Here is a 23290-nt window from a genome sequence, read left to right as displayed (position 1 = left end):
ATCTGGACCTGCTAATCTTTCAGGCTGAGCTTGTCTCCGTCCCTCTTTAACCAGCCTCCACTCCCCACACCTACCCTGTCCTATCAGGTCGGTGATACGGCTCGGCTGTGTCTACCCTGTCGCTATATTTAGCCCAGGGTATGGGACTGGGACTGGGACTGTCCCAGCAAACGGAGAGAGGTGGATTCCAGAGGTCTGATCCCAGCAGGCAGAGTATTCTCTCTCTCTCTCTCTCTCTCTCTCTCTCTCTCTCTCTCTCTCTCTCTCTCTCTCTCTCTCTCTCTCTCTCTCTCTCTCTCTCTCTCTCTCTCTCTCTCTCTCTGTCTCTTTCTTTCAGTCCACACCTGCTGTAGCTGCTAACCACCACCTCCGCCATCTTCTCTCCCTCAGGCCCCGGCGCGATCACTATCAATCACATACCTCCAGACCCAGACCCACCCAGAGGCTTGGACCTCGTGCTCCTGCCCGCTGACAGAGCCCTAGAGACGGGGAAGAAGGTCAGATGGTCGGCCTGGCTCATGACACCCATCAGGCACAGTCGTATGCCCAGGGGGGAAAGGGCTTGACCTAGATTTCTCCTCTGCTTTCTATTTTCTGCTGTGTGTGAAAGATAAGCAGTCATTTAAAGGGGTATTCTGTGATGTTTATATGGTTTCAGGTTTGAGTGCATATGAAGATGTGTCAGTCCTGATCGTTATCTGTCTTTGCTGGGTGTAAGGTAGGTCCTGACAAGCGTTTCCTTTCCAGAGAGTTCTGGGCAGAGTCTCCCTAATGTGGAGTCTAATGGGAGTCAGGTGGCTGAGCGGTTAGGGAAGCGGGCTAGTAATCAGAAGGTGGAGGATTGTTGCAGGGATGATGATGACTTGCCTCCTTCCCTTCATTGGATATTAATGGTTAAGATGAGAAAGTTGCTGTGTAGAAGTGCACAGAACATCCACCTATAAATCAATATTAGGTCAGAGAATACTTTAAGGAGGAATGGAAGGAAGGAAGCATGTTCAAAGTATTAGGACAGGACCCTTGTGTAGGGGGCCTCTTCAACATGACATGGAGGTAACAGAAGCTGTCTGTTTGGAAGTCCACGGGAGCTTGACTGTCACACACCCTCGCATAACCTCACACATCACCTGCACACACACGTTTACACAGAAACACACGTTAGCACACACACACACAGAATGTCTTCATGTCAGATCATGTGCCTGCACAGGTCTCTTCCACTGACTTGCATAACCACCATCTACACAACACACACGTTCAAAACATCTCACACAACACATGACAAACACACTTTCACAACCTGTGTAGAAATATAGCATGGAAAAACAAGGCATTGGTTTGAAAACCAAAACACTTGTTATCCATTATTGAATCTTGAGGTTGATATGAAGATGTTTTCTGTAATTGTCTTTCATCAGTTCTGGTCCAGCAAATGAGACGTGAACTCCAGGCCCTGTACTCTGTAAGCATATGATCTTGAGCTTTACCTGCGAGTGGAAACAGCCCTCTCCATAATGGTTAACCAGCCCTGACGCAGACTCTGCTGCAAGACGACATTACCAGAAAGGACACCATGCTCTGAGCAGTTACAGGATGAGGAGGAGACAGAAATGACAGCGGGAGATGAAGAGGAGCAGGATGATGATGACTCCTCAGCTTCCTACTACTCAGCCGTTAGCTCTCTGAGTGACCGGGAAGACCTGCCAGGGGAGAACAGGGTAGACGGAGGGCCTCAAACCCAGGTCTCTACTCCTACGCCCACCAACAGACCAAGGGGGGTGCAGATCCAGCTGGAGAGGCTTCCAGCTCACTTGCTCTGTGTCTCCCCTGCAGGGCCAGTGTGTCTGTGTGTCCCCTGCCCAGAAAAGGCCTGCAAAGAGGGCCGGAGGGAGGCAGAGAGACAAGGGGCATCCAGGAGACAGGCAGAGAGACCAGGGATGACCAGGAAACTAGTCAGGTGCCAACACAGGAGGAGAGATGGCAGAGACATAAGAGACCGGAGGAGTGTCAGGAGAGACAGGAAGAGACACAGAAGGAGAGACAGGAGAACAGACAGGAGGAGAAGCAGAAGGATATACAAGAGGAGAAGGGGGAAGTGAGACAGATAAGACTGGAGGAGAGAAAGGAGGAGAGGTGCGAGGAGAAGCAGAAGGAGAGACAGGATGAGAAGCATGAGGAGAAGCATGAGGAGAGGCATGAGGAGAGGCATGAGGAGAGGCAGGATGATAGAAAGGAGGAGAAAGAGATAAAACAGGAAGAAATACAGGAGGAGAGACAGGAGGAGATACAGGAGGAGAGGCAGGAAGAGAGGCAAGAGGAGGGACAGGAGGATAATGTGGAGCAAAGACAGATAGGACTGGAGGAGAAGCAGAAGGAAAGGCAGAAGGGGATACAGAAAGAGAGGCAGGAGGAGAGGCATGAGGAGAGGCAGGAGGAGAAAGAGATAAAACAGGAAGAAACACTAGAGGAGAGACAAGTGGAGAGACAAGAGGAAAGACAGGAGGAGGGACATGAGGAGGGACAGGAGGCGAGGCAGAAGGAGAGACAAGAGGAGAGACAGAAGGAGAAACAGGAAAGACAGGAGGAGAGGCAGGAGAAGGGACAGGAGGCAAGGCAGGAGGAGGGACAGGAGGCGAGGCAGGAGGAGAGACAGGAGAAGAGTCTGGAGGGGGTGCAGGAGGAGATACAGGAGGCAAGGCAGGAGGATAATGTGGAGCAGAGACAGATAGGACCGGAGAAGAGTCAGGAGGAAAGACAGGAGAATAAGGAAGAGGAGATAGAGATAAGGCAGGATGCGAGGCAAGAGGAGAAACAGGAAATACAGGAGGAGAGGCAGGAGGAGGTACAGGAGGAGAGGCAGGAGGGAAAACAGGAGGAGAAGGAAAAGGAGATAGAGATAAGACAGGAGGCAAGGCAGGAGGAGAAACATGAAAGACAGGAGGAGAGACAGCAGGAGGAGGAGGAGGAGAGACACGAGGAGACACAGGGAGAGAGACAGGCAGATAGAGAGACGATTTTTCAAGGGTTGAAGCGGGAAAGGGGGGAGGAGAAGGGAAGGGAGGGGGCAAATGAAGGGCCAGAGGAGGGGGCAAAGGAAGGGCCAGGGGAGGGGGCAAAGGAAAGGGAAGGGGAGGGGGAGGGCCTGCAGCTCCAGACTGGCTTGTCACTCAGATCCAGGAATAGAAAAGCTCTTGCAAGCTGCAGCTCCACACTCTCAGTCGTCCGACAGCCACAGTCAGGAATCTTACCCTTGCTAACGCAGACGCCGCCGCGCACAACACCGCCCTGCTATTCACAGGGTTCCCTCGCAACTGGACAGCAACATCAGACATACCGGCAGCACCAGGAACACCGGCAGCATCGGACACACAGCCCTAGCCCTCCCGCTTCCATCACCCACATACCGGACTACCGGACGACTTTTTACCCACCCAGACCCAAACCCGGACACAGACCGGAGTAGTACCAGGTCAAGGACCCGGATCCTTTCGGTTCCCCCGGCAGCCTTGCCTCCCCCCCCCGACAGCCCCCCAGAGCAGCCCCCCTGTCTGGCCCACCCCCCAGTATGACCGCCAGGCTGTACCAGCCAGACAGGGAGCTGGGCCAGGGGCGCCACTTCCTCAGCAAGCACCGCTGCCCTGAGGCCGACTACCTGGAGGTTTGTGACCGGGACCATTGTCCATCCTCCAGCCACTCAGCCCAGCCCTCCCCGCTGCCCTCCCAGGAAGGCAGCGCCTCCCCCTGGTCAGAGGAGGACCTGTCCCTCCACTTGCCCGGCGGCAGCCTGCCTGGCGACGCCACCCCCACCCCCGCCTGCTCGGACACGGGCAGCTTCGAGTGTGTGGACGTAGCGCTGGAGCAGCGGGGGGAAGGGGGGGAAGAGCGGGGGGGCAAGACTGTCCCCAAGCGTCAGATTCAACTGAAGAGGAAGGACCAGGAGGAGGGGGAGGAGGAAGGGGGAGGAGGAGATAAGGAGGTGTTGGCTGAAGCCTCAGCCCCCCCCCGACTGCTCCTGCGCCAGCACTCCACTCCTGCCACCTTCAACCAGCGGTCACATGACCTGCCCACGTCACTCGACCTCCCCCTGCCTGGAACCTCCCTGGCCGAGCGGCGCCAGCGCCTGCACAAGTCCCTCTCATTGGACGAGACGGTCTCCCCCAGAAAAACCAAGATGGCGTCCTGCATCATCAAGAGTGTCCTGTCAAAGAAGATGCAGATCGAGCAGACCATGCACAACAGCTTGGGAGAACGTCAGGAGAACATTCAGGAGAACCTTTTCTCACCTGCTGAAGCTTACAACAACAGCTCACAGAACAACAACAGAAACTCTCTCTACCATGGCTCCCTGGCCATTAAGTTCCAGGTGGCTGATAAGAACTGCATTAAACAGCGTGCCCTGGGCCCTGGAGTGCCTCCGCAGCATCCCAGTGTGAGCACCAGAACCCAGCAGAAGCCTCCTTTCAAACAGATCTGTGTGTCCGTCTCTGCCAGCAGCCTTCCAGGGTGTCGGTATCAGAACACTGGGAGGAGGAGGTCTGAAATAGCCAGCACTGCTGGAGAAATAGAGGGAGAGGGGGAGGGGGAGAGGGAGGGAGATGGGGAGACAGAAGTAGAGGGACAGAGAGAGAAAGAGGGAGCAGAGAGACTGAGACACCAGGAGGCAGGAAAGCAGTGTGTTAACTGGAACTCAGGGGCAAGACTATCCTGTGACTCAGCTAAATCCGACAGCAGGAGCACGTGTGTAGGACAGGGGACCCGTGGGGCTCCAGAGGGCAGACAGGATGATGGAGAGAGAAACAGAGGAGGAGAGAAGGAGGGGGAATGCCAGAGAGGGCGCCAAGGGAACAGTAAACAGCAACCGCAACCCCTCCTCACTCCTCCTGCAGAGCTGCAGGGGGCAGATGCAGGGTGGAGCAGCAGGAATATAGAGGGGAGGGAGGTAGATAGTGGGACTGGTGCTGGATTTGGGGTAGAGGCTGAGACTGGTGCTGGGTCTGGGGTAGGGACTGGAGCAGGGCTAGGTTCTGGGCCAGGGGCAGGAGCAGGGACAGGGGATCTCAGGTTTATAGGCCAGTGGGCCAGTGTCCAGGGGGCTGCCGGGGTATTTAAAGGTATGGCTCCAGTTCACGTGGTCAGAGATATGAGAAGCCTGGTGAAGACCACCTACAACCTTTCCTTCAGAAATACCCCTACAGATGCCGGGATTGGGCGAGAGGACAGCCCCCCGTCGGCCAATCAACCGCCCTCGCGTGACATCCTGGGCGTGAGGAAGGTGTCGCCCCCGGTAACAAAGACGCAGGTCCCAGAACACGTCTCTCACTACAGAGGGTACATCAACAGAACCCCTCTCAACCAATCACATGACAGGGTGCCAAACACTGGACTTACTAACTCCGCCTTCCAGGTTCTCCCACTGCCTTTTGGAAGGAGAGGCAGCCAGCCAATCGTCAATCAGGGATATGCCGGGTCGACACCCCTGACCCCTGCTCGCCCCTCCAGGAGTGAGGGCACCCCAGCCCCCCAGCGCTGCCAGCCGAGCAGAGCCGGGTCTGACACCAACAAACAGATATCACCTCCGTCCTACATGTCCTCCTCAGCTCAATCTACAGCTCCATCCTACATGTCCTCCTCAGTAGCATACCAGCACCGGCCAGAGTCTGGGCCAGGGAGCTCTGGTACCAGAGACACCAGCAGCCAGGGACTTGACCAGGGACTTGACCAGCCCCCCAGATCCCAGCCTCAGACCACCCTTCTGGGGTACCTTCCTTCGTCCACTCCTGGCTGTCCACCCCAGCAGATCCTCTCTTCCTATTTCTACACCCCTAGCCCCCTGGGCTACCAGGCCCTCCAGACCCCCACACCCCTAGGCTACCCAGCCCTGCACACTCACTTGGGGAAAGTCAGCTATATCCAGGCCCCTGTCCTTTTCCAGCCCCATCAACCTCCAGATAGCTACAAAGAAGTTACATTCTCCCCAGCTCAGCCAACAGTTAGTGGAAACAGCGGAGAAAGGGGAGCCAAAATGGCCACCCTGGAGTCCCAGCAGCAGCACTTCCTGTCCAGTGTACAGGGTTTCCCAGTCACAAACACAGAGCTCCGAGGGCAGGGGAACTTCCCTGAGATGCCCGCCGCCCATCTTTATGGCCAGGCTCCCCGCCACATGCTATTGGACCCAGAGAGTGGTCGGTGCTTCCTTGTGGACACCCCACCTCAACCTCAGCGTAAGATGTTGTTTGATCCAGAAACGGGTCAGTACATAGAGGTCTATCTGCCCCAGCACAACATGGCTGCTACTGCCCCTGCAGCTATCTCCATGCCCTTCCCCTCCTACCCCTCCTTTCCCTTCCATGCACTGTTTGCCCCCCAGTGTCTGCCCATTAACATCCAGACCCATGCCCAGGAGTTGCCCCCCAATGCACCCTGAAGCAGAACACAATCCACACCTTCTGTCCTCTTCCTCCTTTCTGACCACCAAGACAACAGTACTGTGGATGACTAGGATCTAGTCTTCTTCACACACTCTCCAACAACCTTCCCCAGTCTCTAATTGTCTTCAACGGTCTAAGACAATCGTCCTTAAAGGTCTTCACTGGCCTGTGAAACCAAGCTTCATGGTTTCAAATCTCAGCATTACCACCTCCTCCATCTATCGCTAGCAGCTTGAGGGCATAGCCGGCCATAGCGGCATGTTGTTTATGAGAGGAGGAGAGCAGCCTGAGTAAGGACCTGAGACCCCAGAGACAGCTGCTCACCCTCCCACTGCCTGACTGTCCTACTCTCATACTGCACAGTGCTTCCTCAATACTTTACTGATTTAACTTTTTAATATTTTTACTTCACAGTGAAATGTTTTGTAAGGATCCACAACTGTGTTTTTACAAAGACAGGATGTTACTGTTTGCTTGCTAACATTTTCTTGTTTGCCAACTTCATTTGAGTAGTTTGCTCATAATGTAAACAACCATTCACACTGAAAAAAGTGTTTTTATTACATTTGTTTTGTATCATCAATATCCTCACATTTGAGTACAGGTCATCCATAATTAAAACATTTAATGAATTACTTGTTTTTGTACACAATAAAGATATACAGTAACAAAAACATTGTTTTGTGGTTGCTTTTATAAATTCATACAGTTTAAATACAGCTTCAAATCTAATAAATAGCATGTCATTAAAGTAAAAGGCTGTGAAAATACAGCAGTGTTCAAAAGTAATATTATGACATTTCAACTATGAGTCACAGTAGAGGCATAGGAGTGCAGAAAGCTAACAGGCTAACACGCTACCTACAGTAGGCTACTGTAGGTAGCCAAAACGCTAACTAAATTTTGATGCAGGTCAAGCTGGGCTAGCATGCGTACACACTAGCTACAGCCTGCCTTTGTGCAGGTCAGGCTAGCCTAGCGTGCTAAAGCACTAGCTACAGGTTACCCGAGTGCAGATCAGGCTATGTTAGCATGCTAACATGCTAGCTACACCTTAGTGCATGCCAGGCTAGCTGAGGTGTCTGTGTTTGATGCTGCCCCCTCCACCATCCCACCAGCCCCCTCGCTGACCTCCTCTTGGAGGCTGGACCTGTGGCCCCCTCGGTCCCCCCAGCCCTGGAAGCTGGGGCAGATAGGCAGGTAGCGTAGCCAGCCAGTCTTGCGGACACAGACCATCCCCACGGGAAAGTCGTAGGTGCCCCGGCTGGCAGAGGAGCCCTCTGAGGCAACCGCCGCCTTCCAGTCCAACAGGCCACGCTCCTTCCTCGTTCCTGGCCGACAAACACACACACTGGGTCACACCCTCTGGGTCACACCCACAGACCTACAACCACACTGGGTCACACACAGACCTACAAACACACTGGGTCACACACACACACACACACACACACAGATCTACAACCACACTGGGTTACACACACAGACCTACATCCACAATGGGTCACACACACACGTAGACCTACAAACAAACAGACACACAAAAGTGTACCATATACTTTATACAGAGCCACTACATATTATGCAAGCAATCCTCCCCCAATCCCCCCCCCCCACACACACACACACACACATAACACAGACCACCTTGTAAACAAACAGTGGTAGTCAAGGGCAACAGCTGTTGCACTGTGAGTGATTGATGTGTTCCTTGGTGATGTGATAGACAAACACCAACAAACAGACAGAAAGTGATAACTCCACTCTGATCACATTGGCTTCATGTGTGTGTGTGTCTTTGTGTGTGTGTACACGTGTAAGTGTGTGAGCACATGCCTCTGCATATCTATGTGTGTGTGTGCATGTGTGTGTGCATGTTGGTCATGTGTTAAGTGGAGCAGCCAGGTTGGTCACATAGCCGTCATACCGGGGATGGTGTTGTCGAGAGCGAAGGCCAGGAAGCCACCTACGAACATCTCCGTGGTCAGAAGCACGGTTAGGATCTGATCCAGCTCTGACACTCCTGTCCACAGGGAACCAAACCATGATGGATTCACTGATTGATTGATTGGTCGTATCTTGATTGTTTTATGTTGTATTGTAAATATACACGTGCTGTTATCAAGTTCCATCTAACCTTGGCCTAGCCCAGGTATAACCCAGGTCTAACCACCTTCCGGGTGCTGCCTTTGTATGAGTGTGTGTGTGTGACCCACCTGTCTGGATGCTGCCAGGGTGTGTGTCCAGGTAGTTGGGAAGCATGAGGCCAAAGAACAAGGAGAAGCCGAGAACGAAGAGGTTCCTTGAGGAATTCAGATCCACACTATGCAGGTTGGACAGTCCCACTGCCGTGATCATACCTGCACACAAACACACTCAGGACACATACACAGTCAGGACACAAACACGAGTAAATAAAAGTATAAAAGTAAAAATATTGAACACACAATACAGGAAAGTAGCTAGTATCGAATTTGTGAAACTATATGACTATATTCTGAGAGTTCATTTTGAGACTGAGAAGGGAGTTGTCTGTCATCACACTGCCCTGTGGTGGTGGATAGGCAACACTGCAGGCCGGAGCTCCTTTCCATAAACATGCATGGTTCTCTGGGCCTCATTTATCAAGGCCTTTGCGCCTGTTTCCAGACGTTAATTGTTCGCAAAGACTGACTTAACCGATGCGGGATATTTAAAAACAGGGCGCAATTGCGTAAAATCGCAGATTGCGTACCACGTGAACGGGTAAAGTGCGCCTAATTATATATTCTGTGGTATTTACAAAGACTGCCAGTAAGAGTGCGCCTCTATTTTGCGGAGGAAATTTACAGCCTCTTAAAAGCAGGTGTAAACCAGAGGCCTGTTCCATAAAGCGAGTTTACCGAATAAGCCAGACTTATGTCAGTTAGTCTGGCTCATTTCTAGTTCATTCGGTTCCATAAAGCTAGCTCAACGTAGTTCAAACTCGGTTACTATGGCAACTTAGGCTCCGAAACTAGTCTGGTCCGGGGCAGGTTAACTGTCAGGCTTAGCGTGACTTGGTGCTTAACCAGACCTTCCTGTAACACTGACCCAACGGGAAAACGATGATTTACCACGGATAGTCTCATTTTCTTATTCTCATCAGTTCAATATGTTCAACATTGATAGAAAATCAACTTAAATAGCCTACATAGGCTACAACATTTAGCCTAATGTATTAAACGACGATGAACAATGATTTGATACACGCCACGTTAAACGTAGCGTGAACGTAGTTTGTGATTTCAAATGTTTAGGCATCAGGGAGGCCTATCTCAATCTAAATTATCCGAGTATAATTATCATAGCTATATAGTTGTTAACAGTAGTCTACAATTGCAAAACAAACCTAAATCCATAGGCTACATCTCCTCCATTTTCCCGACACAACCATGTTAAAAAGTTAGGCTACTGGGTAATGTATTGATTAATAGTAGGCTATTTATTTAAAACAATGTCAAAAAAGTAAATTTACATGTGTTTAGAGGGTGTCTGTTTTTTAATCAACGAAGTAAAGGTCTAAAAAGGACCTCGACCTACGTAGCCTATCGTTCACGTCAATCATGGCGTGTCGTTTCATTTTGATGAAGCGGTGGATGAGGGAGCTGTCATAGTACAAGGCTTAAAGGGAACGTTCTTTCTGGAAGAAGTCACGTGGCCGTGTGCATTGCTTTTGCCGTGGTGGATTGTATGATCCATGTTTTACCTCTCGGGCTGCTTAAGAATAGGGTGCACGCGCAATTAGCTTGACTACTTAAATCTGACTTGAATTAGTAGGACTGCGTGAGCTGAAATTGGCCTTTATGGAACCGCTTTAGCCCCGCTTGACTTGTTAAGCTAATTCAAGTCGGGTTTGGGACTTTAAGTCCAACTTATTTGAGCGTCCTTTATGGAACAGGCCCCAGGAGTGCGTTTTCATGTGTGTACAAATTTACCTTATGCAATGGCAGCAATGATCCGAGTAAGGCGAAGACATAGGGCAATTTTTTTTCGTAGAGTGTTGATGTTCTTCATGTTCGTAACATGGTTACCTGCAAAGTTTTTGGGGCTATCTCGTTGTTTGTGATCATTGACCTATGCACTTTTGGAAAGTCTGCTAAATGAAAAAATTTACATGTAAATGTTCTGCACTGTAATACGTTCAGGCTTGCGGTAACTTCATGCACGTCACTAAATTTAAGCTTGCGCTTTCTTTTTCCCATAGGAAGATCCATGATAGAAACATGCTGGCCCATTTTTCTTTTAGAGGCGCGATAATTGCGCTTGATGGCGGAGTATGCGCTAATTGCCTGATGAGTGTCAGGTTTGATAAATACTACGCAAAATGAGGAAGCATAGCGGGCTCTATTACCGAACTCGCATAAACAGACGCAACGTGAACTGCGCATGTGTTAGTAAATGAGGGCCTCTGTGTTTACATGGAGGGGACATGGAACAACTGTGGGGGGTACAGGGAGATGAGTGGAGTGCCAGTACCTTGCTACAAAAAAGATGATTCAAGTGAGGCGAGGTGGCTGAAATTATATTTCCAATTTCAAATGGGCCGGACTGGAGCAGAGTAATTGTCGACCAGTATGTAACTGGTGCTATGTTTTACCCCAGGTGTCATGTTCTACCCCCAGGTGTCATGTTCTACCCCCAGGTGCTATGTTCTACCCCCAGGTGGCATGTTCTACCCCCAGGTGCTATGTTCTACCAGCAGGTGCTATGTTCTACCCCCAGGTGGCATGTTCTACCCCCAGGTGGCATGTTCTACCCCCAGAATCTACCCCAAGATGCTATGTTCTAACCCCAGGTGGCATGTTCCAACTCCTCTGGACCAGTGTGTAGCTGTTTTTATGATCCACCACTCACCAAACAGGGTGCAGAACATGCCCCCCAGGATGGGGTCGGGCAGGGAGGCAAAGAGAGCCGTGAACTTGCCCACGGTGCCCAGGAGGAACATGATGGCTGCCCCATACTGGACCACCCTCCTGCTGCCCACCTGGGGCGGGAGGGGAGGAGAGAGAGAGAGAGGATAAAACCCTGAGGTCGGTAATCACTAGCTGGCTCAGACAGCAGGGCATGCATCAAGGTCCTCCCATCCTTTGTTCCTCTCTAAAGGTTCTAGTTCTTTCTCTGGCATTGATGTCTAGGCCAAGCCCTCTCAGAACAATACAAAGTGATTTGATGTGATTTCACGTGATTGGGTGTGTTTTGGGCTCCAGAGGGGTGGGGCTTGGTTACCTTGGTAATCCCCAGCACACCTATGTTGGGGCTGGAAGAGGTGGATCCATTACCAGTTCCCAGCAGTCCTGCGATGATGCAGCACACCCCCTCTGTAAAGATGCCCCTGCAGCAACAGGAAATTACATACATTACCATGACGCAATGTGACACAAAAAAATATGACACACGACACAACAAAATAGATCACACGACAAACTAGTCAAATAGAACCCACCATTACATGGTAAAATAGAACGCAGTGACAAACCAGAAGATCGCACCTGTTGATAGCATGTACAGGTGGTGGTGGCGCCCCCGAGAGGCGGGCACAGGCATAGTAATCTCCAATCGACTCCACGATGCCCGCCAGGGTAGCACTGAACATTCCCAGCACCCCGGCAACAGTCACTGTCGGCAACCCCCACTGGCCTATCACAAGGACGTAGAAGGGATGTTTGTAAGGGATGTGTTTGTAAGGGGTGTGTGTGTGTAAGGAGTGTGTGTGGGTAAGGGGTGTATGTGTAAGATGTATCTGTGTATGCGTAAGAGGTGTGTGTGTGTACAGGGTGTGTATGTAGGCGGTGTGTTTGGTCTTACAGGGGTAAGGGACCCGGAACCATGGTGACAAGGTCATGATGTCACCGCGGGCATCTGTGCGAGCTTTGTATCCGTAGCGACTAGGGTCGCTAGGCAACACATCAGTAAGGGTGAGGATGTAGCACACCAGCCACACCAACATGATCGCCATGATAATCTATCACACACACACACAAGCATACATAAACACACATGCATACATAAAACACACACACATTAACACAGATATACAATCCTATCATTAGCAGTGTCAATTGCTTAACTTGACATTCATGTCAAGTTAAGCAACTGTGAGCCAGTAACACTGTTAACTCATTGTTTGCATGCATGAGTTTGTTTATGTGCTTGCGTGTATGTGTGCGTCTGTGTGTGTGTGAGTTCTTACAGGAAACATCTTGAAGATGTGGACCTTGGTGGTTGAGAAGCCCCTCTTCCTGGTGTAGGTGGGCAGGGGGAGGGGCCAGTTCCTCAGGTACTGGGAAAACAGAACAATGAGGAAGATACACCTGGGATGGAGAAGAAGAAAACAGAGACAAGAAGTTGACAGACACAAGAAGTTGTCCTGTAAGTGCTAAATTTTGAGATGACAAAGAATCTACACTATTTATATGAAGCGTATGTTTGTGTTTATGTGTCTGTGTGTGGCCGTGTGTGTGTATGTCTATATTTGCCTGTGTGTTCCTGTGTGTGTGTGTTTGTGTCCTCCTACAGTGCAGACAGCCCCCAGTGTGAGCCGGCCCGGTCTCCAGCGGTGGTAATAACAGACAGGCCAATGAGGGACACGGTGGGGGTGACGGTGAGCGGGCCGATGTAGTCCAGCAACAGGCCTGGGAGTCCAGCCAATCCCATCAGCACCTCCACCAGGCTGGACACGATGATGGCCCCCTGGATCTGGAGCAGGGAAAGGGTCACTTGGGGAGTTTAGGGGACAGACAGCGGGTTTGGGGGGCAGACAGGGAGTTTGGGGGACAGACAGGGGGGTTGGGGGACAGACAGGGGGTTTGGAGGACAGACAGGGGGTTTGGGGACAGACAGGGGGTTTGGAGGACAGACAGGGGGTTTGGAGGACAGACAGGGGGTTTGGAGGACAGACAGGGGGTTTGGGGGGACAGACAAGGGGTTTGGGGGACAGACAGGGGGTTTGGAGGACAGACAGGGGGTTTGGAGGACAGACAGGGGGTTTGGGGGACCGGCAGGGGGTTTGGGGTAGACAGGGGGTTTGGGGACAGACAGGGGGGTTTAGGGGGACATTATCCTTACAGGGACATGGGTGACTCAGGGGTTGGGGTAGCTAGGTTGAACACATGGTTGAGACAACGACATCGTCACAACATGGAGGATTTGATGGTGGTACCTCAGTACTTTGGTAGCTCATCACCCACAGCAACGGAAACATAATCTAGCTAATAGGTATAAAATTGCTTTAATCTAGTGAAATGGCACATGATGACAACTAATTATGTAAAAATAAATCTATTTTTTTTGCCAAATTTGCCAAATTGTACATTTGGCAAATCTTGTCATCCCAGTTACCCAAAGTTGGTCCCATATTGGTGTCCATGAGCAATTTACTTCCTACAAAATCCACTGGGCTATCAATGGAAGTGTCTTATACTTCATATATTCAACAAGGACTTAGATGGATATTTCCCTTCCTGGGTATGAGTGTCAGAAAAGACAGGCCTGTCATTGGCCAGTGTGCTGTGGCCACACCCACCTCTCTGATCCTGGGGTTCCATATATGGGAGGTGTTCAGGGGAAGACTCCAGTTCCCATAAATCTCCTCTGTGGAACAACATTAGAATTAGAAGTCTTCTGTAATGAAGACTTATTAGAGAAGCCATCAATGTAGGTTCAGTGAGGAAGATGGAGAGACAGAGGGATGATGAGATAGAGAGAGGAAGGGATGGAGCCATAGGCGTAAATTTAGGGTGGGACGGTATGGACATGTCCCCACCAATGTTTAGGAAACATGTAATTTTCCCCACCAATAATTGCGAGTCGAAACAAAATGTTTTAATTCTTTTAAAATGTTCTGCTCCACAATTGGTTAACTCTCTCAAGGTCAGCGTTACTCCTGATTGGCAGGAGAGCGCTGATCACAATGTGTACCAGCCTGTTAGCTAACAGTGGTCAAGTGAGCGTCAAAGAGAGACTGTGAGAAGAGATTCAATGATTGGCTTTTTGGCAGGCTACTCCTGTAAGGTATACATTAACATTGATTGAATAATAAACGATAAAATCGAATTATATAACACTCCCTACACACTGTATACTATTGTTGAAAATGTATAGTATTTTTTACGTTAACGAGTCTTTGCTAGCTCTGGAACACAACTACGGAATTGTCTGCTTGCTACTAGTAGCTATCGGACATTCATTCGTGCTTTTAGCAACAGGCATGAGCATCGATAGCCAATAGAATACTAAAACTGTGTCCCCACCAATGTTCAAACCAAACCTACGCCCTTGGATGGAGCAATGTAGTGATGGAGAAAAGAAGGGGTGGACAGAGGGGCAGAGGCACATTGGTATGGCGGAATGGAGGGACAGAGGGGGAAGAGGGAGAGAGAGATGGAGGGAGAGAGAGAGGGAGGGAGAGAGGTATGGAGGGAGGGAGGGAGGGAGGGATGGAGGGAGGGAGGACTGACCAGTAGGGGGGCACTTCCAGCGCTCCAGCCCCAGGATGGCCTGAGCTGGGACGAGAAACGCAAACGCACTGGCCTGGAACAGAGGCAGTCTGGAGGAGAGACGAGGTTACACACACACACATACTGAAACACATACTGACACATCCACACACATACTGACATACATACTGACACATCCACACACATACTGACACATCCACACACATACTTACACACATACTGACACATCCACACACATACTGACACACATACTGACACATCCACACACATACTGACACATCCACACACATACTTACACACATACTGACACATCCACACACATACTGACTGACATACTGACACATTCACACACACATCCACACATACTGACACACGTACCAAAACATTCGCACACACACATACTGACACACATACTGACACATCCACACACATACTGACACACAAACTGACACATACACACACACATTCTGACACACCGACACATCCACACACACACATTCTGACACACATACACACACATACACACACACACATGTTGACTCATACAGACACACACATGCTGACACACAGACACATGCACACACCCACATGCTGACACACACATTGGTACCTGATTCCGAAGGTGGTCTGTATGAGAGTGGTGATGCCCACACAGGTGAAGATGGTTCCCACCAGCTGGCTGACTGCGTGCTGGTCCTGACCCACACACATGGCTTCCGCCAGGAGGAAGGGCACCGCGATGGTACCACTGAAACACGTCAGGTAGTGCTACACACACACACAAGCACACATACACACAAGGTAGTGTGAACGTGTATGAATGTGCAAGAAACATTTTGTATGTGTTTGTGCGAGTGTAATGTGTGTGAGTGAGTGTGTGTGTATGTGTGCGTGTGTGTGTGTATGTACCTGGAGGCCCAGTAGTACACAAAGATACCAGGGCGGGACATCCTCAATAGTGTAGATCATGTCCAGGGCCTTCCTCTCTCCGATTGTCTCCTTAACCCTGTCCGTCTGCTGACCCCGCCCCTCTGGGACTTCCAGAACATCATGACTCTGGAGGAGGGGCATCATACGGTGAGGTCACACACAGAAAGCAAATCATACAATGACAATTGGGGGGGTCAATTTTATCCAGTACACAGAGCTGACACAAGTGTAAAGCCAGAGACACTTGTGTTGATCCCCGCCTGGAAAACAATTCGATTTGATGGCAGGGTGATTGACTCGTTATTTACTGTAATGATATGCAGTTACAAATCATGACCACAAGGTGTCAGTAGCCTACTAGATTTAAGTTATGAGGTAGTTCTTCAGGAGACAGGAAGTTCTGGTCAGAGACTTGAAAGCATGTGAATAAATAAGATACAAATTTACAAATTAGCCGTTTCATCAATAAAATACGCACATTTTCATCAACTAAACTCCCCATTTCTCGTCACATTTTAATTCAGTTGCTGATTTACATGTACTGTTTAGCTGAAATATGAATTGTAACAACTTACAGCAATGGCGGTCAAAGGATTCTGTTCGTCCTGTTTATCACGGCAACCCCGCCCCTGACGCAAGCGGTTCTTAATACGGACCAATCACAGCCAAGGGGTTTCCGTAAAATGACGGACGGACAGACGGATAGTCAGGAAAATCAGGAGGTGCACGTAGAGCTCTCCGAGGGGCTCGGAGAGGGCACGGAGAGGGAATTTCTCGTCGGAGAGGGCGTTCCCTGTGTCCGTCTCCGTAAAAACGGAGAAGTATAAATCGGCCTTAACTCGTGTTCTCCGATTTGTAACTCGTGTTTGTCAGGTTGCAAACAAATGTAATGGGGTCATTTATTTGTGAATCGCGTTACATTTGTGAATCACGAAATACATTTGTGAATCACGAAATACATTTGTGAATCGCGTTACATTTATTTGTGAATCATGAAATACATTTGTGAATCGTGTTACGTTTGTTTGTGAATTATGAAACTAATCTAACTCCATAGATTAGTTCCTTTTTCTCATGGTCGCGCATCGGGACAGTTGCATAGGCTCACAGTCGATGAAACAGAAATTATTAGTTCATTTCCCGACTGAGTCTGCGGGTACGAGTCATCGGATCCTTTTTCACATGACCTGCATAGGTTTAGTAGAGGAAAAGAAGACACGGTCGTGAAATGAACGAATCCTTTCGACTTCCTCTACCTATGCACGTGAAAAACGATCCAAAGACTCGTACCCAGATTCACGGTCGGCAGAGGAACGAATCTTTAACCCGAAGACTCGGTCGGAAGGGGAACGATTCCTTCGTTCGGGTACGAGTCTTTGGATAATTTTTCACGTGACCTGCATAGAGCCACCCCTGGTAGAGGAAATCGAAACCTAAGAAACCACGACTGTGTCTTCGGATCCGAGTCTTTGGATAGTTTATCACGTGATCTGAATACACACGCTCCGAAAAGAAAACAGAAAGGATTTGTTTTCGTCATTCACTTTCGCGTGACTGCTAGGTTTAGCAGTAACGCCTGGGACACACTGCCTGCGATCGGCTGCGATCTGCTGCGACGCGCCTGGAAGCGCCTCCTTTTTTCTTTCGGCGCCCATGTTATCAAATGGGACCGACCACACTGGCTGCGAAGCGCTGCGATTGCCTGCGATCTGCAGCGATCGTTTCGGCAGCTGGTCGAATTTTTTCGCAAGACGCTTGTGAAATCGGCTGCAGGATGATGAAATACACCATATTAGTTGATATATTTGAATAAAAAAACATGTTATTAAAATTTTACTCCATTAATTGTAGACTACGGTGAACATTTGTAAAGTTGTAGACTTTATAATTACACAATGTTGGTAACGAACGTCCTTTACATGTGGTTACCCTGATGAAAACGAATGAAAATAAACGGATAGATCCGTTGAGCTAGCATGCCCGTAGTTGTTTTGTTTGTTTGAGAGAAACGAGTTGTCACGCGTTGCACACAACACACAAGCAGACATAGCCTACCGAGAGAGAACCCCCAAGTAGATTTCTAAAATCAGCATCAAATGAATTCTCAAAGTTGAAAAGCACAGGGAGTTGTTGTATGTCAGCAACAATTTTACAAGGACAACGTAGATAAGGATCAATGCTGGGATATAGCCAATGCCATGTTTATGTACCATGTCAGCGTAATGCCTGGGACACACTGCCTGCGATCGGCTGCGATCTGCTGCGACGCACCTGGAAGCGCCTCATTTTTTCTTTCGGCGCCCATGTTATCAAATGGGACCAACCACACTGGCTGCGAAGCGCTGCGATTGCCTGCGATCGCCTGCGATGTGCAGCGATCGTTTCGGCAGCTGGTCGAATTTTTTCGCGAGACGCTTGCGAAATCGGCTGCAGGATGATGAAAGACACCATATTAATTGATATATTTGAATTAAAAAACATGTTATTAAGATTTTACTGTATGTCAGCAACAATTTTACAAGGACAACGTAGATAAGGATCAATGCTGGGATATAGCCAATGCCATGTTTATGTAGGCTACCATGTCAGCGTAAAGGAAAGCTCAGAGTAGCTGAAAGGCTTGGTGACCGGCGCGGAGAAATGCACGTCTGGTGTGAACAGCTTTTGCTCAGTCGTAGCCGATCGTGGCGCTGCGCGGCGCGTCCAGGCGCTTCGCAGCCAGTGTGTCCCAGGCGTAAAGGAAAGCTCAGAGTAGCTGAAAGGCTTGGTGACCGGCGCGGAGAAATGCGCGTCTGGTGTGAACAGCTTTTGCTCAGTCGTAGCCGATCGTGGCGCTGCGCGGCGCGTCCAGGCGCTTCGCAGCCAGTGTGTCCCAGGCGTAAGACGTGAATGATATTCGTTCTTTGATTACAGGTTACATCAATCTTTGATTTGATTACAGGTTTTGTTATTTTGGTAATTTTTGCAACTTTTGTTTAACTTTACTTACAGTTCAGCACAGTGTAATTGTGTGGCGTGATAATTAAATGCTAGTGTGACTGTGATCATGAAAAATTTCAAATCATACAATGATTTGCCGTTGAAATGAACGAATGACTCGAAAAAAGATTTGTTCCTTTTAATGAACGAGATTCAAGCCTTCGTCGAGCACAACCATTGTTCTCTCACATATATATTATTATTTTTCTTCTTTCTTTTCCCACCCCTAAAGGCTGAATCCTACTTCTCCGACTCCGTTACGGACGGACGGAGTTGGACGGATTGGTTGAATTTATAGTACTCCGAAGGCTGTGGGTGCTGAAAACACTTCACTGCCAGAAGAGTCGGTGGTCCGTAAAAACGGAGAAGTATAAATCGGCCTTAAGGATCCCTCAATATTTGGGCTACATAGACAACGTTGGTGTCAAAATGTTTCAATTCAGGCACAATTCAGCTTCTCCACGCAGGGCTCTAGACTGAGACCAAATTGTCGCTTTTGGCTTTGTTACTGACAATGATCGCTTCCAGCAAACTTCTTTTGAATTAGCCATTTCCCCCTGGATAAATATCAAGCTTATTTAAGTGTTTGGGGGCAGATGGTACTGTTTGAATAGAGCCTAGAGCCTTACCCCCCCAGCTGCCCCCTTAACTTTGGTGATCCAAAAACTGTACTGTAAAAATAAACCGCCATTATGTCGTGTAGTAAGTGATGCTTTTGACTTATAGAAAATAAAGTAGTTCAACACAGGTAATCCCGTTTGTTTAATAGTTTTTTATGATGTATGCTATACAAACCTATTATGGTTAAAAGAACATTACGTTATTTACAAGAGCACAGATTCTACATCTATAGATCTAGCCTCTTAATTTTGTTCTTAAAGTGCACCAGATTGATGCGTTTAACTTTAAAATTTAATACATTTTCTTCCAGGGGAGCATGCCCCCGAACCCACCTAGAGGGTCGGGGGTTCACCGTATCCTTCTCACCTTTTTTACCCCTGACCTGTTTGGAGTCTGCTGCGGTGCGGTGGCACTGCATCCCGGCAAAGACTGGAGTGACTGAGCTGCCCCCTAGCCTCTGAAGGTGAAGTCAGTTTCCCCAGGTGAAGTTTAAACACACGTTTGTGTTTAGATCTGCCCTCCTACGTACTTCCGCTCAATTTTAATTTTGCTTCTGTACTGCGTCTGGGTTTGAGGTAGGCCTACATTACGCCGTGGCTACACCAAGCATGGAAATTTTGCCTTGCGGACGCAGTGTGGACTCAGCAGAGTTCTAATACATTGTAAGCAATGAGAGTGGCTACACCAGACGCGAAACGAAATTTCTGTGCGGAAATTTCTGTGCGGAAAATGTATAAATAGACTGGCTTCTATTTTTATTATTTTCCGCAAGGTTTGCGTGGCCCTTTTTACATAGAGTCTAGTAAACAAACACAGAAAAACAGATAACGGATTCATCTTAAATGTAAATCTTTGACGCGTCCAGTGTAGCCGGCTAAATAAAAGATCCGCTCCGTGAACGTTCTTTTTCCGCACGTCAGAATTTCCGCGCTTGGTGTAGCCGTAGCGTTAGTCAGATGTCTCCGGTAAACGTTCTACCTGTCCAATCAGCGAACAGAGGGAGTGGATGAGAACGATGACGTTGATGCGTTGCGCTAGTTTGTGTTGTAGTTCCGCAATGGCGGCGGAGAAGGATGCGAGCGAAGCCATTCGGTCCGTTGTGGCAACGCTGCCGAATATCTATAAGATAAAGCCGGAGCAAGAAACAGTTTTGCTGAGTTTTGGTGGGGGCCATGATGTCGTGGCCCTCCTCCCCAAGGGGTTCGGGAAAAGTTTGATTTTCCAGCTAGCTCCGTTAGTGGTGAAGGAGTTGGCTAAGGCGAACGCTAGCAATTGGTTATGGCAGATCCAGAGTGGCTCTGGGCAGATCCAATAGTTTTAAACTTCAACAGAGTATCCGCCTACAAGGAAGTCAACGCTTGTCAATGGAGCGAACCCAGACTCTCTGTACAAATGAAATGTACGAGAGTCTGGTTAGGACTAGGCTAGCCTAATGTAGGGCAATGCTAAAGATGATTCTGCATCAGCAAAAACAGCGAGTCTATTGCGTTAGCCAAAAGTCAAATCGCTCCCTCGTCATAAGAGCACTGCCCTTTGATTAGTTTTAATTTGAGTAAAGACAAGAACAGCTTAATATAAAATATAAAATCTTGTTTGTATCCATAAGGTTTACTGATGGTCTCTGTTTCGCTGACGTTACGTTACAACAACACACAATACAGTGCCAGTTGGGAGATCGATCATTTTTATATCATCAGCTAAGCAGTCCTATAAAATCCACTTACTCTCACATATCGTTTGTGAAACGTTTTGCTGCAAAGCACAACAACCGTCACCTTAAGCTTTCCTAAAAAAGATGGGTGATCATGGGTCATTTGTTGACTGTAGCCTAATTATAAGTTTTTAATTATAATAAGTACTTGAGTAGGCTATTGTATGCTGTTTTATACTTGTAGTCCACTGCATCTTGGACACAATTATTGTAGGCCTACTTTTAATTTTCATTTTGCTTTTTATACCTTTACTTTAAATAGGCACAGTTTTGTTTTGTTTGAACACTGGGCTCAAGCCTGGAGTGGCCATCGGGAGAATGAACTGTAGTTTTACAATGCTTACAGTATCTTGCTTGTTAAATATAATGTCTTAAGTCTTTAGATGATGATACATGAAATGTATTACACCAGCTCATGGGGCTCGTACCACACAACAAGTTCTGGAGTGGGGGTCACCCAAAAACTGCCCCACAGACCCACGCACACACATGCAACAACAACAGACCATCATTTCTGCTCAAACACAGACCCACACGACCACTAAAGTCTTCTAGAGAAAAACTGCCCCACAGACCCACGCACACACATGCAACAACAACAGACCATCATTTCTGCTCAAACACAGACCCACACGATGTTGCACCAGAACCACAGACACTATCAACATGCCAAAGAGGTCAACAGATGTGTTACTACTGTATAGCATCTAGGCCTGTGCCTCTCAACATTAAAGGCAAAGGCCATCCAATCATTTGTCAACTGTTTCAGTAGACCTAGTTGTTCCAACACCAAAATGAAAGGATAACGTAGGACTCAGATTATACTATAGACTCTATAGGCTCAAAAGCATGAGCTAGAGTCCCCCCTATCTTTTCCAATAATTCAGAAGGGAGAAACACTTGCCCCCTACGGAAAAGATCCTGTAAATGTAGAATATGGATTAGTTTTTCTACTACACAATTTTTAAGGTCGGAAAACAGTTGACAAACTTCGATTTTTGGGTGGTCTATGCCTATACTGTAGGATAGGCTAATGAAGTCTTCAAAGTTGCCTAATGCAAAATATTATACATACAAAAAGTACATATTTTGATTTCTTTCATAAATGTGAACTTTTGGGTTAAGTAATCACTATGCAAAATCACAATCTAATTCGAGAATTGTATCCTTGCAGGGTAAGATGGAAGGCTCCACATCAACTTGCCATCTAATGATGATTTACAGACGCATGTTTGGGATAAGGCAAGATAAGTTACTTGGCAGGTCCAAATTCGTTTCACAAGCATCTTAGATGGTGGTTTTAACATACATTCATGAAGAACTATGGAACTTTGGCTGGTTAAAACTGCTCTACCAAATGTCCCTCTGCTCTATCCCACTTTTGAAGATCTCCATCCCTCCATACCATCTTAAAAGAATATCATCTCCACCCTTCCATCCCTCTATATCACCCTCAAAGAGTTCAATCTTCTCTTCATCCTTCCATTCCTCACCAGCCCAACTCTATTCATCCCTCCATCTCTCAATACCCAAGATATATTTACTTCCTTCCATCATCCATATATCCATCCATATATCCATCCCACCCCATCAGAATAATCACTCAGCAGTGATAAAGACCTGGTTCCCCACACAAACAGAGCCTGTTCTACATCTGTGAAGCTGCAGTATTCTGGCAGCTAAGTCTATTTCTGATGAATTTCCACCAAGGTGTCATTCAGTAGGCATGCCGTCAGAACGTGTGGTTGTGTATCAACAGGTGGAAGTGTGGGTGTGAGGAGAGTTTACCTTGCGTTCCACTGTCGAGTCCATGTGCTTCGGTGGGCCTCCTGACACGCGTGTTAGAGAGTGAGCAAGTGTGTGTGAGAGAGAGAGGGTGAGTGAGTGTGTGTGTAACAGGTCCTACGGACTGTTTCAATGACACACGTGTGAGGTGATAGTCGGTGCTGTTTTAAGGGGCGCTAGGAAACAGATTACCTTTGGTTAATCATCTGCCCTGGGACGGACTTTACCCCCCCCCCCCCCCCCCTCAGATCAGGAGATCTGGGTTTGGAGGCCTATTGGGACAGGAGACGAGATAGAAGGCAGGAGAGCAGATAGGAGAGGAGATAGGCAAGGAGTTGGATGGCAGGAGAGGAGATCGT

At 48.5% G+C, this 23290-nt stretch overlaps 2 protein-coding genes and 1 long non-coding RNA gene across 5 annotated transcripts; 2 read left to right on the top strand and 1 right to left on the bottom strand.

The window, feature by feature from the left end:
* Positions 1-370: 370 nt before the first annotated feature.
* Positions 371-1721, top strand: LOC134014056 (uncharacterized). Its single transcript, XR_009929020.1, has 3 exons — positions 371-497; positions 659-718; positions 1419-1721. It is a non-coding gene; the product is annotated as an uncharacterized LOC134014056 (long non-coding RNA).
* A 128-nt stretch (positions 1722-1849) lies between these two features.
* Positions 1850-3463, top strand: LOC134013579 (golgin subfamily A member 6-like protein 22; the record flags this gene model as incomplete). The annotated part of the gene is made up of 1 exon (XM_062453081.1): positions 1850-3463. A coding segment is annotated over one exon (1614 nt), but the record flags the coding sequence as incomplete, so codon positions are not given.
* A 3516-nt stretch (positions 3464-6979) lies between these two features.
* On the bottom strand, positions 6980-23084 carry slc23a1 (solute carrier family 23 member 1). Of its 3 annotated transcripts, none has more exons than XM_062453673.1 (14): positions 22935-23065; positions 15815-15961; positions 15516-15653; positions 14906-14994; positions 13972-14039; positions 12964-13145; positions 12640-12760; positions 12255-12411; positions 11939-12086; positions 11676-11781; positions 11304-11433; positions 8645-8788; positions 8356-8451; positions 6980-7759 (listed from the first exon to the last, which is right to left on the bottom strand). In XM_062453673.1, exons 2-14 carry the CDS (start codon positions 15853-15855, stop codon positions 7476-7478), a joined length of 1704 nt encoding a protein of 567 aa, XP_062309657.1. In that variant the 5' UTR covers positions 15856-15961; positions 22935-23065; the 3' UTR covers positions 6980-7475. The 3 variants fall into 3 exon arrangements, with proteins under 3 accessions (XP_062309657.1, XP_062309655.1, XP_062309654.1); XM_062453670.1 differs by having other exon boundaries at positions 6981-7759; positions 15516-15673; positions 22935-23084; XM_062453671.1 differs by lacking the exon at positions 8356-8451 and having other exon boundaries at positions 15516-15673; positions 22935-23084.
* Positions 23085-23290: the final 206 nt, after the last annotated feature.

Source organism: Osmerus eperlanus, chromosome 27 (genome assembly GCF_963692335.1).
Source record: "Osmerus eperlanus chromosome 27, fOsmEpe2.1, whole genome shotgun sequence".
Lineage (NCBI taxonomy): Eukaryota > Metazoa > Chordata > Actinopteri > Osmeriformes > Osmeridae > Osmerus > Osmerus eperlanus.
The sequence above is the reverse complement of the archived record's forward strand: the minus strand, read 5'-3'. Positions and strand labels throughout refer to the sequence as shown.